The following is a 20,239-nucleotide window of genomic DNA, read 5'->3' as shown; positions in this document are numbered from 1 at the left end:
TTGCACTCTGAGATGAATAGGAAAGGAATGCATTGAATACTCCTATGTTTTGACCCCCAGTAACATCAACTGAAAGAAACTGTCGTGTTTCCTGGGTGTTTGGGTAGGTTGAAAGAATTTGCACTTGAAAGCTAGACGGACTTGGATTTTCATTCTATCCCTGTTGATAGCCATGTGTCTTTGGACAAGTCACATGATCTCTCTGAGCGTGTTTCTTCATTTGTGAAATGAGGATAATAATTCTAGCTCTTGTTGTTGTGAAATTCAAGAAATAATACATCATCAGATCTCGGTGTATGGTAAATGCTTAATAAGTGTTTATTTGCTTCTGTCTTCGTCATGTTCTTCCTTAGGACCCTGAACTTGACTTTATGGCTGCCCCGGATCTGCTGTGTTTCACGTAGCCCTGTCCGTGAACTGCGTCGTCTAGGGCTGACATCTTATTTTGATGTTTCAGGCACAAAGGGATCTCCCTCATCACATACTTGCCTGATGAAATACAATGAGACCACTCAGCACATGGACTTCCTGGTCTTTCTGCTGCCCCCAAGCACTAGGGAAATGCCAAGTTAGCCTTCATGTGAACTAACCTCAGCACTTTCTCTTGGCATCAGTCATTTGAACTGCGTTCTTTCAGACCTCATTGATTTTGAAGTCAATTCTCTTGATGCAGAATTGCCTCGCCTAATTATTTATACAAATCTCTCGATTTGACTGGTGGAGCCACACTTCAGAACAGAGCAGCATGAAACTGTGCAGAACTTTAAACTCGACAAGTTAATAATGAATGAAAGTCCCTCGCCATACATGAAACCTTAGAGGTGGAAAATCCTGGAGACATCGAGGACAATAAACTTATTTTGCTTATGAAGAAGTCGAGGCCTAGAGAGCTAAAGGGATTTGCCCAAGATCACATGGCTTATTAATAGCAAAATCAGGACAGAAATCCATACTCCTATTCCCAGGTTTGCGTTTCTTGTAAAACTTTGTCGTCCTCGTGGAGTAATGTGATCCATCTGTGCCATGTTTCAGAGGAAAACGGATAATATTGTGTCTCCCTTAGAGTCCTTAGGAAGAAATCCAAACTTTTTTGGGTAAAGTAGCTCCAACTCTACTGAAAGAGAAACTTAATTTTTTTTTTCTATTTTTGGAGAAAGAGGAAGCTACTTCCTTCTTCAAAATATCTGTTTGTCTTAGTACAGTTTTTATTATTTTCCACCTTTCTTCCACATTGTTCCTGTCGTAAATCAGCAATCAGCCTCATCAGTTCTCCCCTAAATATTTCTCTTCTTCTCACCCACCCCTGCCTCTTCCACTGTCAGCACCCTAGTCCAGGACTGAGGCTCCCCAAGTTTAGGTTACATCAGAGGAGCCTCCTACGGCATTCAAACACCTGCGTTCTTTCGTCCTGCTCCGTCCTGACCTGAGCACTGCCTCAGACTCATGCACCACCAACGTTAATCACACCATCGTCTTTTCAGTGTCATTTCTTGCAGCTCCCCAATTCAGGCAGACACCAATTCCTTCATCTCACCTGCACTCGAGTCAGAAGTTAGGTCTTCCAGGGTCTTTGCAGCTACCTTCTGTATCACTCTCCCAGGCTCTCCTGCTCTCTGTCTGTTGAATTGGCTCCATCCTAGCCACTGTCTGTATGTTCTTTTCCTAATCCTCTCGGGCTGCTGATTTTCTCCTGTCTGATGCCATGGAAAGAACCCAACACGAGCACTGCGAGGCCCACCCACCACCTTCCGTACTCTAACTGTGAAGACTTTAGCATGCCACTTAGCCTCTCTGCATCTCAGCTTCCCTGTCTGAAAAATTGGGGATCATAATTGCCTACCTCATCTCTCTTATGGCTGTGTAAAGATTAAATGAGAAAGTCATTGCTAAAATGTCTTGCACACACAACTCATTCTTCAGTTATCCTTCTTTTTGCATTCACACTCTTGAGACACATCCTCTATGACTGCTGTCTGTAACCCCCAGTACCAGTCCATGGCCTGTTAGGTACTAGACCGCCCAGCAGGAGGTGAGCGGTGGGCAAGCGAAGCTTCATCTTATTGACAGCTGCTCCCCATCGCTCACATCACTGTATAAGCTCCGCCTCCTGTCAGATCAGTAATGCATTAGATTCTCATAGGAGCACAAACCCTACTGTAACCTGCGCATGCCAGGGATCTAGGTTGTGGCTCCTTATGAGAATCTAATGCCTGACGACCTGAGGCGGAGCTGAGATGGTGATGCTAGTGCTGGGGACCGGCTGCAAATACAGATTATCCTTAGCAGAGAGGTCTAACTTCACAGTAAATGTAACGTGCTTGAATCATTCCAAAACTATCCCTCCCCACCCTGCATCTATGGAAAAATTGTCTTCCATGAAACCAGTCCCTGGTGCCAAAAACGTTGGGGACTGCTGCTCTATGATACAGTGCACACCACTGTGTTCATAGTGCCAGGAGAATGAGTGGCCCGTGTGGGGCAGCTGCTGTTCTTATAATTTTTCTGGAGTGAGGGGAAGGTAGTCACAGAGATGACCCCTAACTCCTCACTCAGTATGTGAGAGCTTCACTTCTTTTCCTTTGTGATCTGAATTTCCACAGATTGGAGATATAGTTGGTTTAGCAGATGCCCTTTAAGAAAAATGCATGCATTTCTTGGAGCATTATAGGAAATTGGTCCATTTATTTTTTATAAGCATAGTAAAATTTTTATTCAAGTTATAACATAGATATAGAAAAGGACACAAATCCTGGGATACAGCTCAATGAATTTTCACAAAGCAGCTACACTTGTGTACCTAGCACCCAGATCACAACTTGGGATATTTCCATCAGTCTAGAAGCCCCTCTCAGGCCCCTTCCTAGGCACGAATTCCCCTAAAGGTAACCACTGTTTTGACATCAAATGGAATAGATGAGTTTGGCCTTTTTGTGCACATTTTATAAAGGAACTCATGCAGCATGTACACTTTGGCTGTTTGTTAACAGTGTGAGATTCAGACTCAAGTTTAAGTCATTCATTCTGTTTGCTCTATTGGATCTCATTGTGTGTATATACATTTTTGTTTTTGATGGACATGTAAAAAGCTTGAATTTGGGACTATTAGGATTATGTGTGAACATTAGTGAACATGTCTTCTGGGGAACATATGTATGATTTCTATTGAGTATAGTCCTGGGAGTTATATTGCTGGGTCACAGTGTTTGCACATGTTCGGCTTTGGTAGAGAGTGCCAAACAGCTTTCTAAAGTCACTGTACCAATTTACTCTCCAAGCGACAAAGGGCCAGTTCCACATCCTCACCCATACCCAGAATCCTCTGTTGTTTTTATTCTAGACAATTAGGTGGATGTGTCATCGTACGGTATTGTATTTTAATTGACATTTCCCTGGTGACTAATGAAGTTCAGCACATTTTCATGCATTTATTGACTATTTGGATACTACGTTTTAATTAATTTATTTTCCCTTTTAATTTTAGTTGACATGCAATAATTGTACATATTTATGGGATAGTGAGTGATGTTTCGTTACCTGTATACAATGGGTAATCATCAAATCAGGGTAGTCAGCATATCCATCACTTCGAACATTTATCATTTCCTTGAATTGTGAACATCAAAATGTTATTCTCTAGATTTTTGAAAATATATACCAAACTACTGTTAACCATATTCACTCTACAGTGCTACAGAACACTAGAACGTATTCCTCCTATCTAGCTGTAATTTTCTGTGTACTATGTTTTGTATGAAATGACTCTTCAAGTCTTGTGCCCGTTTTTCTTTTATGCTGTCTAGTTTTTTAAAACTTATTGATTTATAGGAACTCTTTACATATTACGGATATGACTCTTTTGTCAGATTTTGTATTTTCCATATTTTCTCCCATTCTGAGTTTTAACTTTTTACTAGCTTAAAGGTATCCTTTGAGAAACAAAACTCCCTATTTTTAATATACTCCAAGTCATCTTTTTTTCAGTTATGGTTATTCCTTTAAGAAATTATAAAAAATTTGCCTCCTTTAAAATCCTTAAGATGTTTACCTAGGTTTCCTTCCAAAAGTTTCATTGGTTTACTATTTGTATTTATATCTGCAGGCAATCTGGAATTGATTTTTGTCAATCGCTAGAGGTAAAGGTCAAGATTTATTTTCCTATACGAATAAGCAACCGACCAAACACTATTTATTAAAAATACAGTGGGGAAGGGTAATAAGGTGGGTTTTTTTAGAAAGAAATACTTCCAGGGAGGGCCCGTAGAAATTTCAGAGGGAGGGTGGGGGAACAAAGAGACAACATGAGGGTAGCGGGAATTCATGAGAAATGGCCCAAATTGATAAGAAGGGGAAAGCACATGAGATGGCTTTTTTTAAGTGCTTTCTTGCACACAGTAGATACGCGATGCGTCTGTGGTAAGTGCCACGGGGGCTCCTGGTGGCGCCCTGACCGCAGAGGGGCAGAGGTGCTCGGGTCGGGCCTTGCCTCTTGGACCGTGGGAGAGGCACAGCCATGGAGGCAGGTCTCTCTCCGCAGGAAGGTGGCGGTGGGAAAGCGTTCTGGGTCATTTCAGTACCCCACTAACTACTGACTTGGCTTAGGGCTTGAATATAAAACAACAAACTATTTAGCATAACCGACCGTGTTCCTGCTTGGCCGTGACGTTCCCCGCACCGTAGATGGACAGCTGCTCAGGCAGCTCTGGGCCCTCCGAGACTGACCCAGGGTGGCAGATCAGCTCCACAGTGAAATCCCCAGCTCAGCGGGTGGCGTGGTGTCAGAATCAAACAGCTGTGTTGCCAAGCAGTTGCCTTCTTGGCATAGCTATACCCCAGGCCATGGAAGGAAAGGGAATTCCTTTAAAAACTGAGCTCATCTGTCTCACACCATAAGTAGGTCTCTGTCCTTCCAAAGAACTTGGCCCGCTCATGGCTTTGGAGTCAGGCATCCTCACCGTCTCAGCGTTAAACGTGCAGGTGTGTGGATGCCCCAGGAATACGTGAGAAAGGTCTACCTCTGATCTCCCCTGGACCCTTGTTAGCTGACCGAAATGCGGTTCTACTGGCAGTTGGGAATTCAGAACAACGGCGTCACTTTCTCAATTAAGAGTGGTGCTTTGGTGCATTCCCCGTAGTAACGGTCAGGCTGACACTTCATTGCAGTGCAGGTTTCTGGACCCTTTGGCTTGCTTCTTCTGGCAAGGGGGATAAACCGAGCTTAAAGATGTTGAATTACTGGCTCATGAGCACCCAGCCAGCAGTGGGCACAGGCCATAAACCTCATTTTTTGATTTCAGATCAGCTCCACAAAATCTCATAATTATCATATTTCCCCTTTAGTTTAGCAAGAGGAAAGCAAAACTGGAGCTTCCTTCCGTGGTACATTGGTTTAGTGTTTAATTATCCATAAAGCCAGAAAGACTCTTTCGTCTAAATTCTATCAATGCCATTGAAGTGCTTGTCCTAAGTTCTTTTTTAAAAAAATTGTGGTAAAATATACATAGCATAAAGTTTACCAGCTTAACCATTTTTAAGTTCAGTCGTGTGAAGTGCACACACATTGTTATGCAGTCGGTCTCCAGAACTCTATTAATCTCACAAAACTAAGACTCTGCACCCATCAAGCAACAGCTCCTTGTTCCTTCTCCCCACAACCCCTGGCAACCAACCTTCTGCTTTCTGTCCCTAAATTTGACTGCTCCAGATATATCATATAAGTGGAATCGTACAATATTTGTCCTTTTGTGACTGGCAGTATTTCACTTAGTACAATGTCCTGTCTTCAAGGTTCATCCATGTTGTAGCATGTATCAAAATTTCTTCCCCTTTTAAGACTGAGTAATATTCCATTGTATGCATAAACCACGTTTTTTTAATCCATTCCTCCATTGATGGATACAGGGGTTGCTTCCACCTTTTGGCTATTGTGAATTCTCTTTGAGTTCTGTGGGGAGAAAGAGCAAACATGCAGAAACCACCTTGTAATAATCCTTAATTTGCTTGTGAAATCCCTTCTCATCCTTGTCTTCCTCAGGACAAAACAAATAAGCTTCTCGAATTTTTCCTTATAATTTTGGTTTCTACCCATTTCCCCATCCCCATACCTACTGTAAATGTCTCTAAATCCTGTTCACTATTTAGAAGTGACGTTGGAATAGTCTACTATGCTTAGCCTGGAAATTAAGTCCTGCTAAGATCTACCCCTCCCACCGTCCAGTTCAATTTCTCACTCCCCACGGTCAGCTGTCCTTCCTTCAGGCAAACCTCACGTGTCTTCTCATTGCACACACCTCTGGAATTTCTACAAACCTTTTATTATATAATACTGGCATAGATCTTTCACTACCCATTCCGAGCCCAAGCCCTTACACAGAGCAGAGTCCCAGTGTGTACCCTATGCTGTAAGGAAGAGCAATTTCCAAGTTCTAGCTAGACACTTTGAAATGCAGCGTTCTAATTTACATGTACATTCTGTTTTATGTAGTTGATGAGCACTTTTTTGAACATGAAAACCCAAATTGAAATAAGAAAATGTATAAGGAAATTTAAAAGGAGATTGCAATTTATGGAATCCTGTTGTGAGTCCTTTTGCAAAGCAACCATTCTCTACAACGTAAGCTTCATTAAGATTTTCATTTGTCACTTCTGTCTTTTTGCAAAAAGTAGCTTTGAGGCAGCTGATAGTCAAACCTGACTCCCCACCCCCACCCTAGGCTACGTCAGTCACAGGTGATAGTCATTAATGTGTTTTTCTTTTGAAATCCTATTGTAGCTGTTTCCTCTTCAAATTCCTCTTCTTTCAGATACCGCTCTTCCCTACTCTGTTAAGATTATTTAAGGACATGCTTGAAGCTCAGACTCGGGGGAATGGAGGGGCATGGACAATATATATAACCTGAACTTTTGTACCCCCTTAATAAGCTGAAATAAAAAAATAAAATAAAATAAAATAAAAAGAAAAAAAAATATGGGATTTTTCCCCCCAGCGGCCTTAGCAGTGTTTCCTCTGGCCCAGCACAACCTGTAGCTTCAGCCTCTGAGAAAGGCTTCTGAGCATCCTTCCGCCTCCCAGAGACAGGCCAAGCAGAATCTCCCGCGTGAAATATATTATCTCTATTTTACTGGCCAAAATTCAAGGAAAGGGAATTTAAAGTCCAAGATTATAGGAAAGGAAACAGGAATGCTGACTTTTTTTTTTTTAATCAACAAATACTTCTTATCACTTCACTGTATGTATTTGGTGTTTGCTTTCACAGCTCAAAACTTTTCCACACATTTGATCAGATTTCTTTTGCTGCAAAATGCCTACACTCTCTGGATAGACCTCCTGGCTCATCTTACCCAAGTATAACCCACCCTTCCAAATTAGGTTGGCCTGGCCAGCTTCTCTGTTCTGTGATAGGGGTCACCCAGGGATGAGTTCTGTGAATTCATGTCATGCAGTGGCCTTGGCATTCCACGGGTGGCAGTGACAGTGTCTCCCTTGTGTCAGCACCAAACTCTCTGGTCTTCCCTTCCTCTTACCCAGACCTTCAGGTATATTTAAGGGATGGGGAATAAGGGATGTCGAAAGTTATTCCGAAAAAGGAATTGCAAATTTCTTTAAAAAATAAAAAATTCCAGCCACAAAAGTCCAATGTCTACTTATCACTTTCCCTTCCAAATAAAGCAAAGATAACCCGAGTGAAATTACCAGAGGAAAAAATAATGGGAGAAAACCCACATCATTAATACTAAGGGAGTCTCAGTGCCACCAGATTGCCACAAAGACTAAAGAATTTGTGCCAGATACACTGCAGATGGGAGCCAAATATTGACAAATCAATTTATATGACATCTGTAACTGACTTTAAAATAATCCAGTTGGTCTGGTGGGGAAGTAGAAATGGGCAGGTTTATGGATGAAACTGGCCATCAGTTATGCATTTTGGAAGCTGGATGTAAAGTACTTAAGATTCATTTTCCATTTTTTCTACTTTTGTGTATGTTTGACTTTGTTCCCAATATATACAGTCAGCAAATAGTGTAGGTGGAGTAGAACTGTAGGGAGTCAACAAAGGCAAACTCACAGTACACAAAGCCTGGCCTTTTATCACAAATGCAAAATAGAAACTAACCACAAAATCATGAACAAAAATAAATCAGCATCATAATTAAAAATAAATACAACCCTAGATAATGCCTGGATCAAAAGGGAAGTGAGAATTACAAAATGAAATTACTAAATGTCCACAAAGTCATGACAATGACAACAGTATGTGTCAAAACTTACAGAATTTGGCCAGTCTATACTTAGAGGGAAAATAACAGCCTCAAAATGCTTTTACTACTGGAGAAGAGAGGTTGAAAATAAATGAGGCAAGTATTCAGTGAAATACGTTTGAAGGAGAACAACACAGCATAGCTAAAAAAATAAATAAGGGGGAGGACATTAAGAAAGCTAAAATGAAATCAATGAATTAGAAAAGACAATCTAACCAAGAAGGCAGAAAGAAAGGCAAAAACACCAAATTATAGGAATATAATTATAACTGTAGCTATTCACTGGATGATTTTTAGAAAAATATTAATTGCCAAAATTGACACAAGACAAGGCAGAGGATTACAATAGACCAATATGCATACAAGAAAGTGAAAAGATATTTGAAGCTCACACATCACTTTTTACCCTCGCTCCCAAAAGTGCTTGTATTGGATGGCTTTGAAGGTGATTCCCATCAAACTCTGAAGGAATAGAAAATTATATTTTTATTTAAACCTCTATAGGACACAGAAAAATGTGAAACATTTCTCAACCCATTTTCTTCATGGAATAACTCATATTCTAACAATTGATTAAGCTATCGAACAAGAGAAAAACTATAGGAATGTCTCATTTATGAATATGGATGGAAACTCCAAAACAAAATAATGAAAAATCAAGTTTAGCATGGTATATTAAAAGAATAATATGCCATCACCAAATGGAGTTTATTCCAAGAATAAAAGTGAATCCAATATAAGAATATTTACAAGTTTGATTCTTCTTATCCATAGATCAAAGGACAAAATACATTGTCATTGTAATAAAGTCCAAAAATACATTTACTTTAATATTGATCCGAGCCGTATCTATTATATTTCTTACAAAATTTGGAATTAGAAAGATAATGCCTTAGTACTGGAAAATGTATGTAATAAACAATGCATTTAATGGCAGTCCGCTTAGGTTGGAAGAACAAATAGGTTTTCTCTCTCCTGCTTATACTTTAGCTTGAGGCCTATTAGTAGGAAAGCATGCATGAACAGAGAAGCAATATCTGCTTTATCAAGACTCCAGTGGGATTCTTTTAAACATAACTAAATGATTTACCATTCATCAGGAAGAATAAACAGACAGGAATGGTCAAGAACATGTTGAACAGTAGGGAGTTGGGATTTACTTTGGCATACATGAAAATACACTATAACATGATAATAACTTATAATTGGGTCAATGTAGAAAGGAACCAAAATATTTAGACTATGATAACGATGGCATTTCAAATCATTAGATAAAAGGTGAATTATTTAATGTATTGTTTGTTACAGGAAAATTTATCAGGAATTATGAAGATAAGTATTTTGTGTATAATCATATGCTATGATAGTATGTTAAATATAATGGCTTAGTTTATAAGAAAACTACAGGAAGGGCTCAGCTTAATGCTAGCTCATAGCAGTACAATTATGTTTATGATAATATTCTAATTCACCTAAAGAATTTGACCAAGGTAATTTTCTTATATCGTTGTGGATTAATAATAATCAAAAAATTAAATGTTAACATAGTATTTATCGGGTGCCAGGCAGTTTTCTAAGCTGTTGAGGTATATTAACTCATGTATTCATCACAACAATCATATGAGATAGGTAATATTATTATTCTCCATTCAATACACGGGGAGCCTGAGGTGCAGAGCGGTCATGCAATGTTTCCACGGTGAGCAAGTGGGAGAGCTAAACGCGCAGCTCAGGCAGTCTGGCCCCAGACTGTACGGTGCACGGCCTCTCCCTGGAACGAGCTCTCTAGGTAAATGGGAAAGTCGCTCATTCTTCAGGCTCTGACACGCCTTCTTGCTTTTCTCGGGGACCCACAGGAGGATCTTAGAGAAACGCGCGTCTTGCTCTTTCTGCCTTGCGTGAAGGTGCCTTCAAGTCTCGGGTGGAGGGTGTCCCCTCCAAACTTCAGCTGGGATGTTAACCTACGGCTCAGCTCTAGAATCCTGCTTGCAGTTTTGCACGTGTCCGCGGCTGCTCGCAGGAGCCAGAGGGAGCCGGGATCAGAAGCGTCGACCTGGGGAGGTGGGGCCAAAAGGCACGACCTTCTGACCCCCTTTGGTCTGTTTGCTCTTGCCAGGGACCTGATGCCGAGGACCCTGGAGGGGCAGATCACCATGGAGAAGACGCCCAGCTACTTCGTGACGCGGGAGGCGCCCGCGCGCATCTCGGCCATGTCCAAGGACACCAAGCTCATCGTGGTGGTGCGGGACCCGGTGACCAGAGCCATCTCGGACTACACGCAGACGCTGTCCAAGCGGCCCGACATCCCCACCTTCGAGAGCCTGACGTTCAGGAACAGGACGGCCGGCCTCATCGACACGTCGTGGAGCGCCATCCAGATCGGCATCTACGCCAAGCACCTGGAGCACTGGCTGCGCCACTTCCCGCTCGGCCAGATGCTCTTCGTGAGCGGCGAGCGGCTCATCAGCGACCCGGCCGGCGAGCTGGGCCGCGTGCAGGACTTCCTGGGCCTCAAGCGGATCATCACGGACAAGCACTTCTACTTCAACAAGACCAAGGGCTTCCCCTGCCTGAAGAAGGCCGAGGGCAGCAGCCGGCCGCACTGCCTGGGCAAGACCAAGGGCCGGACGCACCCGGACATCGACGGCGAGGTGGTGCGCAGGCTGCGCGACTTCTACCGGCCGTTCAACCGCAAGTTCTACCAGATGACCGGGCACGACTTCGGCTGGGATGCATAACGATATAATTTAAAAAGAAAAAAAGATATCAAAATATAATATATTTTTTTACCATTCGGTAGAGAAAAGACAGTTTAATATTTGTGCTCAAAGTATTGGTTTCAGTATTTTTTTCAACGAATGTTAAGAGATCGTTCTTGCCCCCCACCCCCCGTCCCATCTTAATGTATAATCAATACCAAACATTTGGATAAACAGAAAAGAAAAACTTCACTCATCTAAAATACTTTCAATTTTCACTTTTTATTTTGTATTCTATATACCCAGTCATAAAGTATAAGCATCAGTTGCCATTGAAACATTTTAAGAAAATCCTGAGGGTAAACATCTCTCTCTCTCTCTCTCTCTCTCTCTCTGTTTACATACAAGGCCCTGATAAAATTGGTATCTACCCTTATGTTTTTCTCCTTTTTTTCCTGTGCCTTTTTCTTAAATCATTTCCCAGTTCATAATACGTAGGTACACCACTTCACAGTTTTCATAGTGCTTTCAAATACATTTTTTGATCATTAAACTACTATGTGGTATAAGAGCATAGTAGGTAGAAATTATTATCCCACTTTTACAGATAAGGAAAACTGAGTCTCAGGGAAATTAAATGACTTATTTTAAGGCCAGATGGCGGACCCTGGACAAAACTCCGTCTTCCACTCGTTTCCTCTTTCACGCCACTTTTCCCAGGAGAATGGGAAGTTAGACACCTGCACCTTTAGACACGGTTAGCAAGTTTTTGGATGATCTGAAAAGGGACAGACAGAGTTTTCTATTGCTTTCTAAGTTCCAGGTTATCCCTGACGGCACCCAGTCTCATTAGACGGCGTTCAAGGAAACCACGCAGACTTGGGCACCACCCAATCTTGGCTCTTGGCTGATTAAAGTATCCTGAGACAGGGAAATCTTGACTGATGGATGCTTGATTGAATCTGAGAGAGATGATTAGATTCTAGCGTAAGGATAAGATGGGCAGCCACGCTAGGAATAGGGCAAGATAAGATACTCATATAAGTGTGAATCTCATTTTCCTTTAACTTTTTTCTAAGAAAATAAATCTACCTTTTTTATATCTCACTTCTAACCTTGGAGCTAATACTAAAAAAAAAAAAAAAAAAGTTTGTTTACAATGCTCTTATTTTTGATGGGTGGAGGACTGTCACTTTGTCACTTTATTTTTTTCCCCATTTCCCATTCACACCAATTATAACCTAATGTTCATCAGTATTTGGAAAATATTCTGGGAAATGCAGATGTGAGTAAAATGGTGGCTTTTCCTCTTCTGCCGTCTGTTCCTTCCATCCCCTATTTAAATCGCTCAAATAAATCAATAGTTTATTAAGAGTATTTCTTTCCTCTCTGAGTGGGTATTAACAAGATTAGCATTAATGGGAATTAAATTGGTTTAGAGAGGAGCACATATGCACAAAATATATAAAACATTTATAATTAGTCTGTCAGCAACATTTTATTACAGATTTATACCCAAGGGGAAAATGTCTCCTATTTCATGGAAGTTTTCTTTATCTGCCAAAATTTAAAAGACCAGACACTCTAAAATAATATTCTTTTCCATCTCCAATGTTGTCAATCAAAAGAAACTAAAGTTGCTCTAAAATATGCAGTACAGTTTTGCATTTGTCATAGATGCTGCATCAGGTGATGTAAATAATTCTCGAGAAGCCTAACACAGGATTAAAATGAAGGGGAAAAAAATCTTAAGTTTTTAGATATTTTGTCATTGCTCCAAACCTTTGGATTTATTTGTTAATATTGCATTTACAGGAGTTAAGTAAATCCAGGTTGCCTTTTTCCAGTTGATTTCCTTCAAGTCTGTGCCCTCAGTTTCCCAATGTTTTGTTCTACTTGAATCATCCCTAGCTGCAACAAGACACTCATTTTAAATACTTCTCATCATTTCTCTTAACTCATTCTGTTTGTCCTTCTGACTCTTTTGTAAGTATTTGCTCGGCATTATGCAAAAGTGGCTTGCACAAAGAAACAACTGCATTCAGCAACCTTCATCTTTTTGTGTGGAAGAAATAATAAAAGAACAGAATTGAGTACAAATAATCTCTTCTTACACATGGGTACTTTTTTTCAAATTATTTAAAAAATTAATGACTACGGAAACACTCCAGGAAAACCTTCAAACTTCTATGACTTCCTAAGAGTGTTAGAAGTGAAATGTATAAAGATCTAGAGTCAGTATTCTTTAAGTTCCCCCCAGGACAGGAATATTCATTCATTTCTGCCCCTATGTGGTGCTCATTCTTGCTGTGCATGGACTTGGCTTCACATTTATTTTGTCCATTGAGCTACACCAAGTAATAGGCTTTGATCTTGATTGGAACATCTTAGCCATCCTTTGAGCTGTCTGCTCCAAAGCCATGCCTACCAACTCCTTCACTTTTCTTAGAAAGTGTTGTCTTTCAAACAGAATATCCAAAAAAGATCTACAGCTTCATTCTGAGCAGTTTGCTTCTGAGGTCACACCTACAGTGTATACATTCTCCAAATAACTTAGACATTTTGGGGGGAAGTTAATTTTATTCTAATAATTGGACATTAATAAGCTTCTAGAGCATGGGTATTTATTATTCTAGAAGTATTCATCCACTCTAATTTTCATATTTTCAAAGGATCCTCAAAGCTAGAATAAACCTTAATGGTAATTTGGATCACATCCCCATCTGGCACTCAAATCCCTTCTTTAGCTGGTTATACAGGGGTTTAAAACATTGGTGTGTCTGTGAATTCTTAACTCTTGATTTTACAGTTGAGAAAGGGGATACATTTCTCCTAAACACCCTCATCACATTCTGCCAGCCGAGACCTGCTGAATCTCCTGTTCCCGATGAAGACATCTTAAGTCCAATGTATGAATACACACATGTCTATAAAATAATAATGCTATATTCACCTGGACTACCCTTTCAAATGCATTATTTCACCTTAAACCAACAACAGAAGCTCTCTACTCTCCTTAGTTCCACTTTACAGATGAGGGAACTAAGGCTTAAGATGGTGGTTCTCAACAAAAGGTGACTTTGTGTCCCAGGGCTATGTCCGGAGACATTTTTGGTTCTCTCAAAGGTTGAGTAGTGTGGGGTGCTCCTGGCATCTCGTGCTCCCGGCATCTCATGCTAAACATTCTGGAATGCACGGGAGAGACCCCACAACACAGAATGATTCCAACCAAGATGTCAGTCGTGCCGAGGTTCCTGGCTTAAGAGAAAGTCACAGCTAGTGTGTGTCTCACCAAGTCTAAAAGCCAGATTCTAATTAATGCTGGGCTGATCATTCTGTTAGTCACCATTCTAGTTTTTCTCTTGCAAACCTTTCTTTCTCTCTCTAACCAGTGACTCCATGATAATAAGCAGATCAACATTTAATGTCGTGCTTTGCCAAGAGGAGTGCTAAAGGGAACTGAAGTGGTTTTTACAACAGAGATAAAGGAGCATCTTGTAACAAATGGATAATTGCATTTCTGAGAAGCGGCATCAGTCAGCTTCAGGTGGAAAAATAACATTCCAATAAAACATTTCTAAAGGCTCTTTCAAGTTCAAATCTTGCAATTTCAATTTGCCTCCACAACAGGGCCATGACAGTATTTCTTGTCACCTGACAAAACCAAAGTGCCTAGAGAGAGAAGTAAATGTCTCCATTTCTGTTAAACAGCTAAATTCAAATGGATGTGCTATGGTTACAAATAGCCTTGAGTTGCTGAGGAATAGCAAAGGAAAGCACATTCCTAGTGCCACTTATCCTAGAAACCCCAGAACTTTGTGCATAATTTTCATAGAATCAGAGAAGAGCTTATGGTTCCCAAACATAGGAAAAATGTTGCTGAGATTCAGTCCAATGCAAGCCTCGGTGTAGAAATAAAAGATCCTTATTCTCCTATTGTGTCCCACCCGTAATAACTGAAGAAAAGTGGCACTTGCAAAACCCAAACCTCAAGCCCTGTGGGCGAAGCATCGATGTTATCATAGAACTCGTGGTCCTTGAAATATCTTCACCAACGTGCAAACAGGTTTGCACTGAGCCTCAATTATATGGAAGAAGAACGTGAACAGGAAAATTATAAACCTGTTTGTTACATAATGGAATGTTGGAATGACAGGCCTTCCCTTTAAAATTTGAAAAAGGCTGAATTTGGGGAAATTACAAGGCAGTGCAACATTATACACAAAGTAATAAAATAATGGATTTTAGTTATGCCAGGAGGAAATAAAACTGAAAGTAGAAATTGCTTCTAATATATGGATCCATTGTGGGATATTAGGAAGTGTTAGTATGTTTCAGGCTATAACCCCATTTGTTTTTTTAGTTCAGTTTCCAACTGTTGGTTGTGTTCTTTTAATAGCTATACGCTCAGCAACGTACTCTCCTCTAGTTTGACTGTCAAAAGACGACAATCAATAGGGAACACACACGCTGTTGTGAGTCCTTTTCATCCCCAAATGTCTGCGTATGATATTTTAGGTGAATTTGGAGGATGGGTAGGGTGAGATACAGTGTCCTTCATTAGCTCTGCCTGGATGGTGCATGACTACGCTAGATTTCTAGCTCGGTGCTAATTTTGATTATTCCTAAGAGGGCTTTCGGCTCTCCGCTCCACAAATCAGCCGAGGGTGGTCCGTGTGCTCCCAGGTGTCTTCCAAAGCGGCTTTATAGTAAACCCGCACTGTTTCCTGCCCCTGGGGCTTGCCTTCGCTGCAGATAGGAGTCGTGTGTCTTCCCCTCCCACCTTCCAGCTTCATGCTTTCCTCACTTTTTGGTGCCTTCGGCCATGTCCTCCTGTGACCAGTGACCTTTGGTATCCCAGCCTCTGTTAGTCTGTTGTTTCCTCTCTTCAAATGCACCGTACTTGGTGATGTCCATTTCCTACCTCAGATTCCTGGGGAAAACCTTGCAGTTCGCCTAGGGCAACGGCTCTCAGCTTCAGGTCTGGGAGAAGCAGTCTCAGTATCTGGTGAGATACCTGGAGAGATGAAGGTCAAATCGGTTTAACTTCCCCCAAGAGTACTCACATCAGGAAACAAGGGCCCAAAGGGAGATGGATGAAACCGAACGTGGGAAGCTCAGGGGCACGTCTGAGACGGGAGGCGGAGGTGTTGGTGCAAGGGTTCTCACCTGGCTCCCCGTGCCTCGCCCCTCCCCTCCGACCTGGACTGCCAGGGGCAGCAACCTGGCCTTTCACTTCCGAAAGGTCGAAAGGTCGTCGCCCCTGGTCTGGGCAGTGGCGTTTTCCTCCCACCTGTTTTCCCAGAAAGCCTTATCGAAGCTCAGGTTTCTTTATTTCAAGCCAGCAACAGCTGGTCAGCCAGAGAACAGTAGGAAGCTAGGAAACTTTATAGTCATTTCACTGCGATTGTTCAGAGGGAACAAGAGTTTTTGATTAAGTGCTATCAACTGATACCTTTATAGTCAAACCTAAGTTTTATTTCAGATGACTTGATCTTACTCTTAAATCCCAGATCAGTTGTTCTTCATTATAAAAAGTTCAACTAATATTCTATAATAGTAATACCTACCTTTATGTAGAATGATGCAAAGCATGTTTTAACCTACTTTAGACTCGAATAGCTTTCTTTTCTTTTTCTTTCTTTGTAGATTAAAAAAAATTTATATATTCTGTTATAGCTCCTTCCTACTTCTAACAAACCCCGCAGTGCCCCTTGACTGAATCACTCACAAAATCTCTTCAGCATTTTTCTTTCCATCCTTCTTGATTTTATTTCATTTCTCCTCTGAGCAAACATTTGCCCTTTAATATTTTCGTGTATCAAAATCCTTATGTCAAACGTTATCTTACATTTTTTTCATATTTCTTTCTTTTCAACAGAAGTTCTAATTGTTATTTTTCCTTTTTTGTAACCATCTGGCCCCCAAATTATACCTTCTCTTTCATTTCAAAGTGCTTGGTCTTTATCCCACCCGCTTTGGCCGTCTTTCCGTTTCTCAGATTGTGCCTTCCCCTTTAGGAAAAGTTCTCTTTTGAGAAAAATCACTTCCTCACTAGCCTTTGGGCACATGGCATTTGACACTCTCTGGTGGATGGAGTTTTCTTACCCCTTCCGCCTGCTGAAATGCAAAAATCCCACTCGGCACTGGCTTCCAGCTGTAAAGTGATTCCCTATTGAACACACCTAGCACCTCTTCCCCCAGCCATAAATAATGGCTCTTTTTCAGACTCTTTGGCCTCTGCTATTTGATGAGGCCATTAATAAAAAGTTCTGTATCCACAGGATGATAAATTCTACTAGCCCAAGCCATATTTAATGAACGCAGGGGAGAATTGGAAGCAGATCTGTTTAGACCAGCCTCATCCTGTCTCCTAACTGAAGCTGCAAATCTCCCACCTGGTAACAATGCCCATGGTGTGTTCCTGCACCATTCCTTCGAGTCTGGCCGTGGCTTTCTCACCAGCCTGGCTCTCCTCGTTCGTTTCTGTTCATTCCTGTGGTGCCTTCACTATTTAACGGACTTTTATTCCAGTTCTTCCAGCCTGATTTTCATCATCTTTCCTGTTGTGCCCCTTATTTATGCTATTGCCACGACGCCGTTTTCTAGGTGTCTAGACCTGTGCTGGGTCTGCTGTTCTCCGACGCTGTCGCCTCCCGGAGCAGCTCTCCTGGTCTCATTGCACTTCCTGTGTGAGTCCAGGGACACAGTCATGCTGGTGAATGATGCGATCGTGTAGTCATCAGACTAACATGGCACTTCGTACTTACAGATGCCTTGAAGGGGACCGTGGCTTGTGAAAGCCATCCTCGTCTTGATCCCACTTTTCCTTTATGATGTTCTTTAGATTCACCGGCTCTTCCTCTGCCCCGATGATGAACCCCATGCCTTGCGGAGGGTTCATCATTACCCCATTATCCCATTACCAACCTTGTGAGCAGCTTTTATCCGGCCACGAATGGTGAAGTCCTGCACAAATCACTCCACGCCACTGCACCTTAATTTTCTCATTTATTTAAAGAAAAATGAAGAGATTCAACTGTTGCATCAGGCTCATCCCAGCTGTGACATCTGGAAACATTTTACGGTTAAGGTTGTCACTAATAATTATTTTTCTTCTGTCTCTTAAGATGATTATCATTCAGTCAATCACTATACCTACTTCCCATAGGCCACTGGATTACGGGGACCACAGTTTGCTTTCAGTACCAACACTCAGTGCTAGGCGGCCACCAGGCCTTTCCTGCCAATACAACTTGATCACATTTGCCAATGTTGGAAGAGGGACAGCTGCCCTTGAATTGTGTGTTTCTTCATTACCATCCTTCCTAAATTCTAAGGCCATTATCTTTTCTGCCTTCTGAAATAGTTCTGTAAAAAAAAAAAAAAAAAAAAAGTCCTTAATAGCAGTTTCTAAATTAGAAACAGCTATCCATTCATTTAATCCATTCATTTTTGGCCCTTTAATTCACAGACAACCCCCGTCCCAGACTTGAACAGTAAAATGCTATAAAGAAGCTGACTCATCCTTCTGTTAATCATTACTTTTATCATCACTTTGATCTGGTCAGACAGACTGTGTTTTTCCTTTGACATATGCTATTTTCTGTGAATTTTTATGTTCTTGTTTGTCCTGCCTCCTGCATCATTCCCTGCTTTTGCAAAAGAAAGAAGAACCTTGCCTTTTGAATTCTTTCTCCTGACAACCATTTGGGTATGGAGACCATGCCTCTTGCCTCCTGGTCAACCTTACAAATGCCTTCTGAGTCTATGCTTTGCCTGGAGTATCAGGTGACCGGAAAAGGCAGTATCGGTTACTTTGTTGTCCTGGCCTCTATCTTACAAGTAAACCTAGTCAGCTTTGATTCGTTGGAATTTACTTAGCTTCTAGGGTGTTTTTGAGCTCCCTTTTTATAAAAGGATCTTTTTTAAATTTTGTTAAAATATACATATAACATAAAATTTGCTGTCTTAGCCATTAAGTATATAATTCGCTGCATCAAGTACATTCACAATGTAGAACCATCACCAATATTCATTTCCATAATGTTTTTATCATCCCACACTGAAATTCTGTACCTGTTAAACACTAGCTCTCTATTTCTTCCTCCTCCCAGCCCCTGGAAACCACCTTTCTACCTTTCTGTCTTGTCTTTAGGTACTTCATTTAAGTAGAATCATGCAATATTTCACACAGAGTGCTTTCAAGGCACATCCACGTTGTAGTATGTGTCAGAATTTCTTTCCTTTTTAGGGCTGAATAATATTCCACTACCTGGGCAGACCACACTTTGTTTATGCATTCCTCCATTGGTTAGCAGCTGGGTTGCTTCCACCTTTTGGCTATTGTGAATTGTGTTGCTATGAACATAGGTGAACAGATACCTGCTCGAGTCTCTGCTTTCAGTTCTTCTGCCTATATGCCTACGAGTGGAATTTGCTGGATCGTACGGTAATCCTATGCTTAGCTTTTTGAGGAACTGCCAAACTTCTGTACAAAGTGGCTGCTCCATTTTGCATTCCTACCAGCAGCATATGAGGTTCCAGTTGTTTTACATCCACGCCAGCATTTGCTATTTTCTGTGTGTTATTTTTGGTTTTGCTTTTGTAATAGCCATCCTAATGGTAATGAAGAAAACACGTATCTTTTTTCCTGCTCCTATTCCTTAACTCAAAGTTTTTGTTCCTGCCTGCTCCTTTTCTTGTAATTCTCCTAGGGGTCATTTTTTCAAATAATACACAAACGTGTTTCTCATTCTTCTTCCCCTTCCCTGTCCTCCTGCCCTTCTGCAAACTCTCAGATGAAGTCAGCGTCCCCCTTGTCCTTCTACTCCTCTACCTTCTTCCACTGCTTCCTTTGCTTTCTTTCAAAGTTTTCATGCCTTGGAAACCCTCCTGAAAGCCGATGGCGGCTTCACCTGGCGGGTCCTGACTTGCCCAGCTTGTCTGGCCTTGCTATCCTGGGCTCTGAGCCTGACCACCCGTGACCTCTTCCTTCTCACACACTGGAATTTTCCAAATTCTAAAGCTCTCTAACAGTTCAGTAGAAATTGGAAGGAGAGAAGAGTGATTTAAACCCATTGTCTCAGTCTGTTCAGACTTCTATAACAGAATGCCATAAACTGGGTGGTTTACAAACAATAGAAATTTATTTTTCACGGTTCTGGAGGCTGGGAAGTCCAAGATCAAGATGCCGGTAGATTCAGTGTCTTGTGAGGATGACGTCTTCATTCATGGACAGCCACTTCACTGTGTCTTTACATGGCAGAAAGGGCAAGGGT

At 41.3% G+C, this 20,239-nt stretch overlaps 1 protein-coding gene across 1 annotated transcript in view; it reads left to right on the top strand.

The window, feature by feature from the left end:
• Positions 1-10,997, top strand: part of LOC138392053 (heparan sulfate glucosamine 3-O-sulfotransferase 3A1) — a 94,743-nt gene extending 83,746 nt beyond the window's left edge. Inside the window, exon 2 of the mRNA XM_069482348.1 lies at positions 10,376-10,997. Within this exon, the coding sequence (XP_069338449.1) occupies positions 10,376-10,997 (622 nt within the window). The remainder of the gene's footprint in view (positions 1-10,375) is intronic.
• Positions 10,998-20,239: the final 9,242 nt, after the last annotated feature.

Source organism: Eulemur rufifrons, chromosome 9 (genome assembly GCF_041146395.1).
Source record: "Eulemur rufifrons isolate Redbay chromosome 9, OSU_ERuf_1, whole genome shotgun sequence".
NCBI lineage: Eukaryota > Metazoa > Chordata > Mammalia > Primates > Lemuridae > Eulemur > Eulemur rufifrons.
The sequence above is the reverse complement of the archived record's forward strand: the minus strand, read 5'-3'. Positions and strand labels throughout refer to the sequence as shown.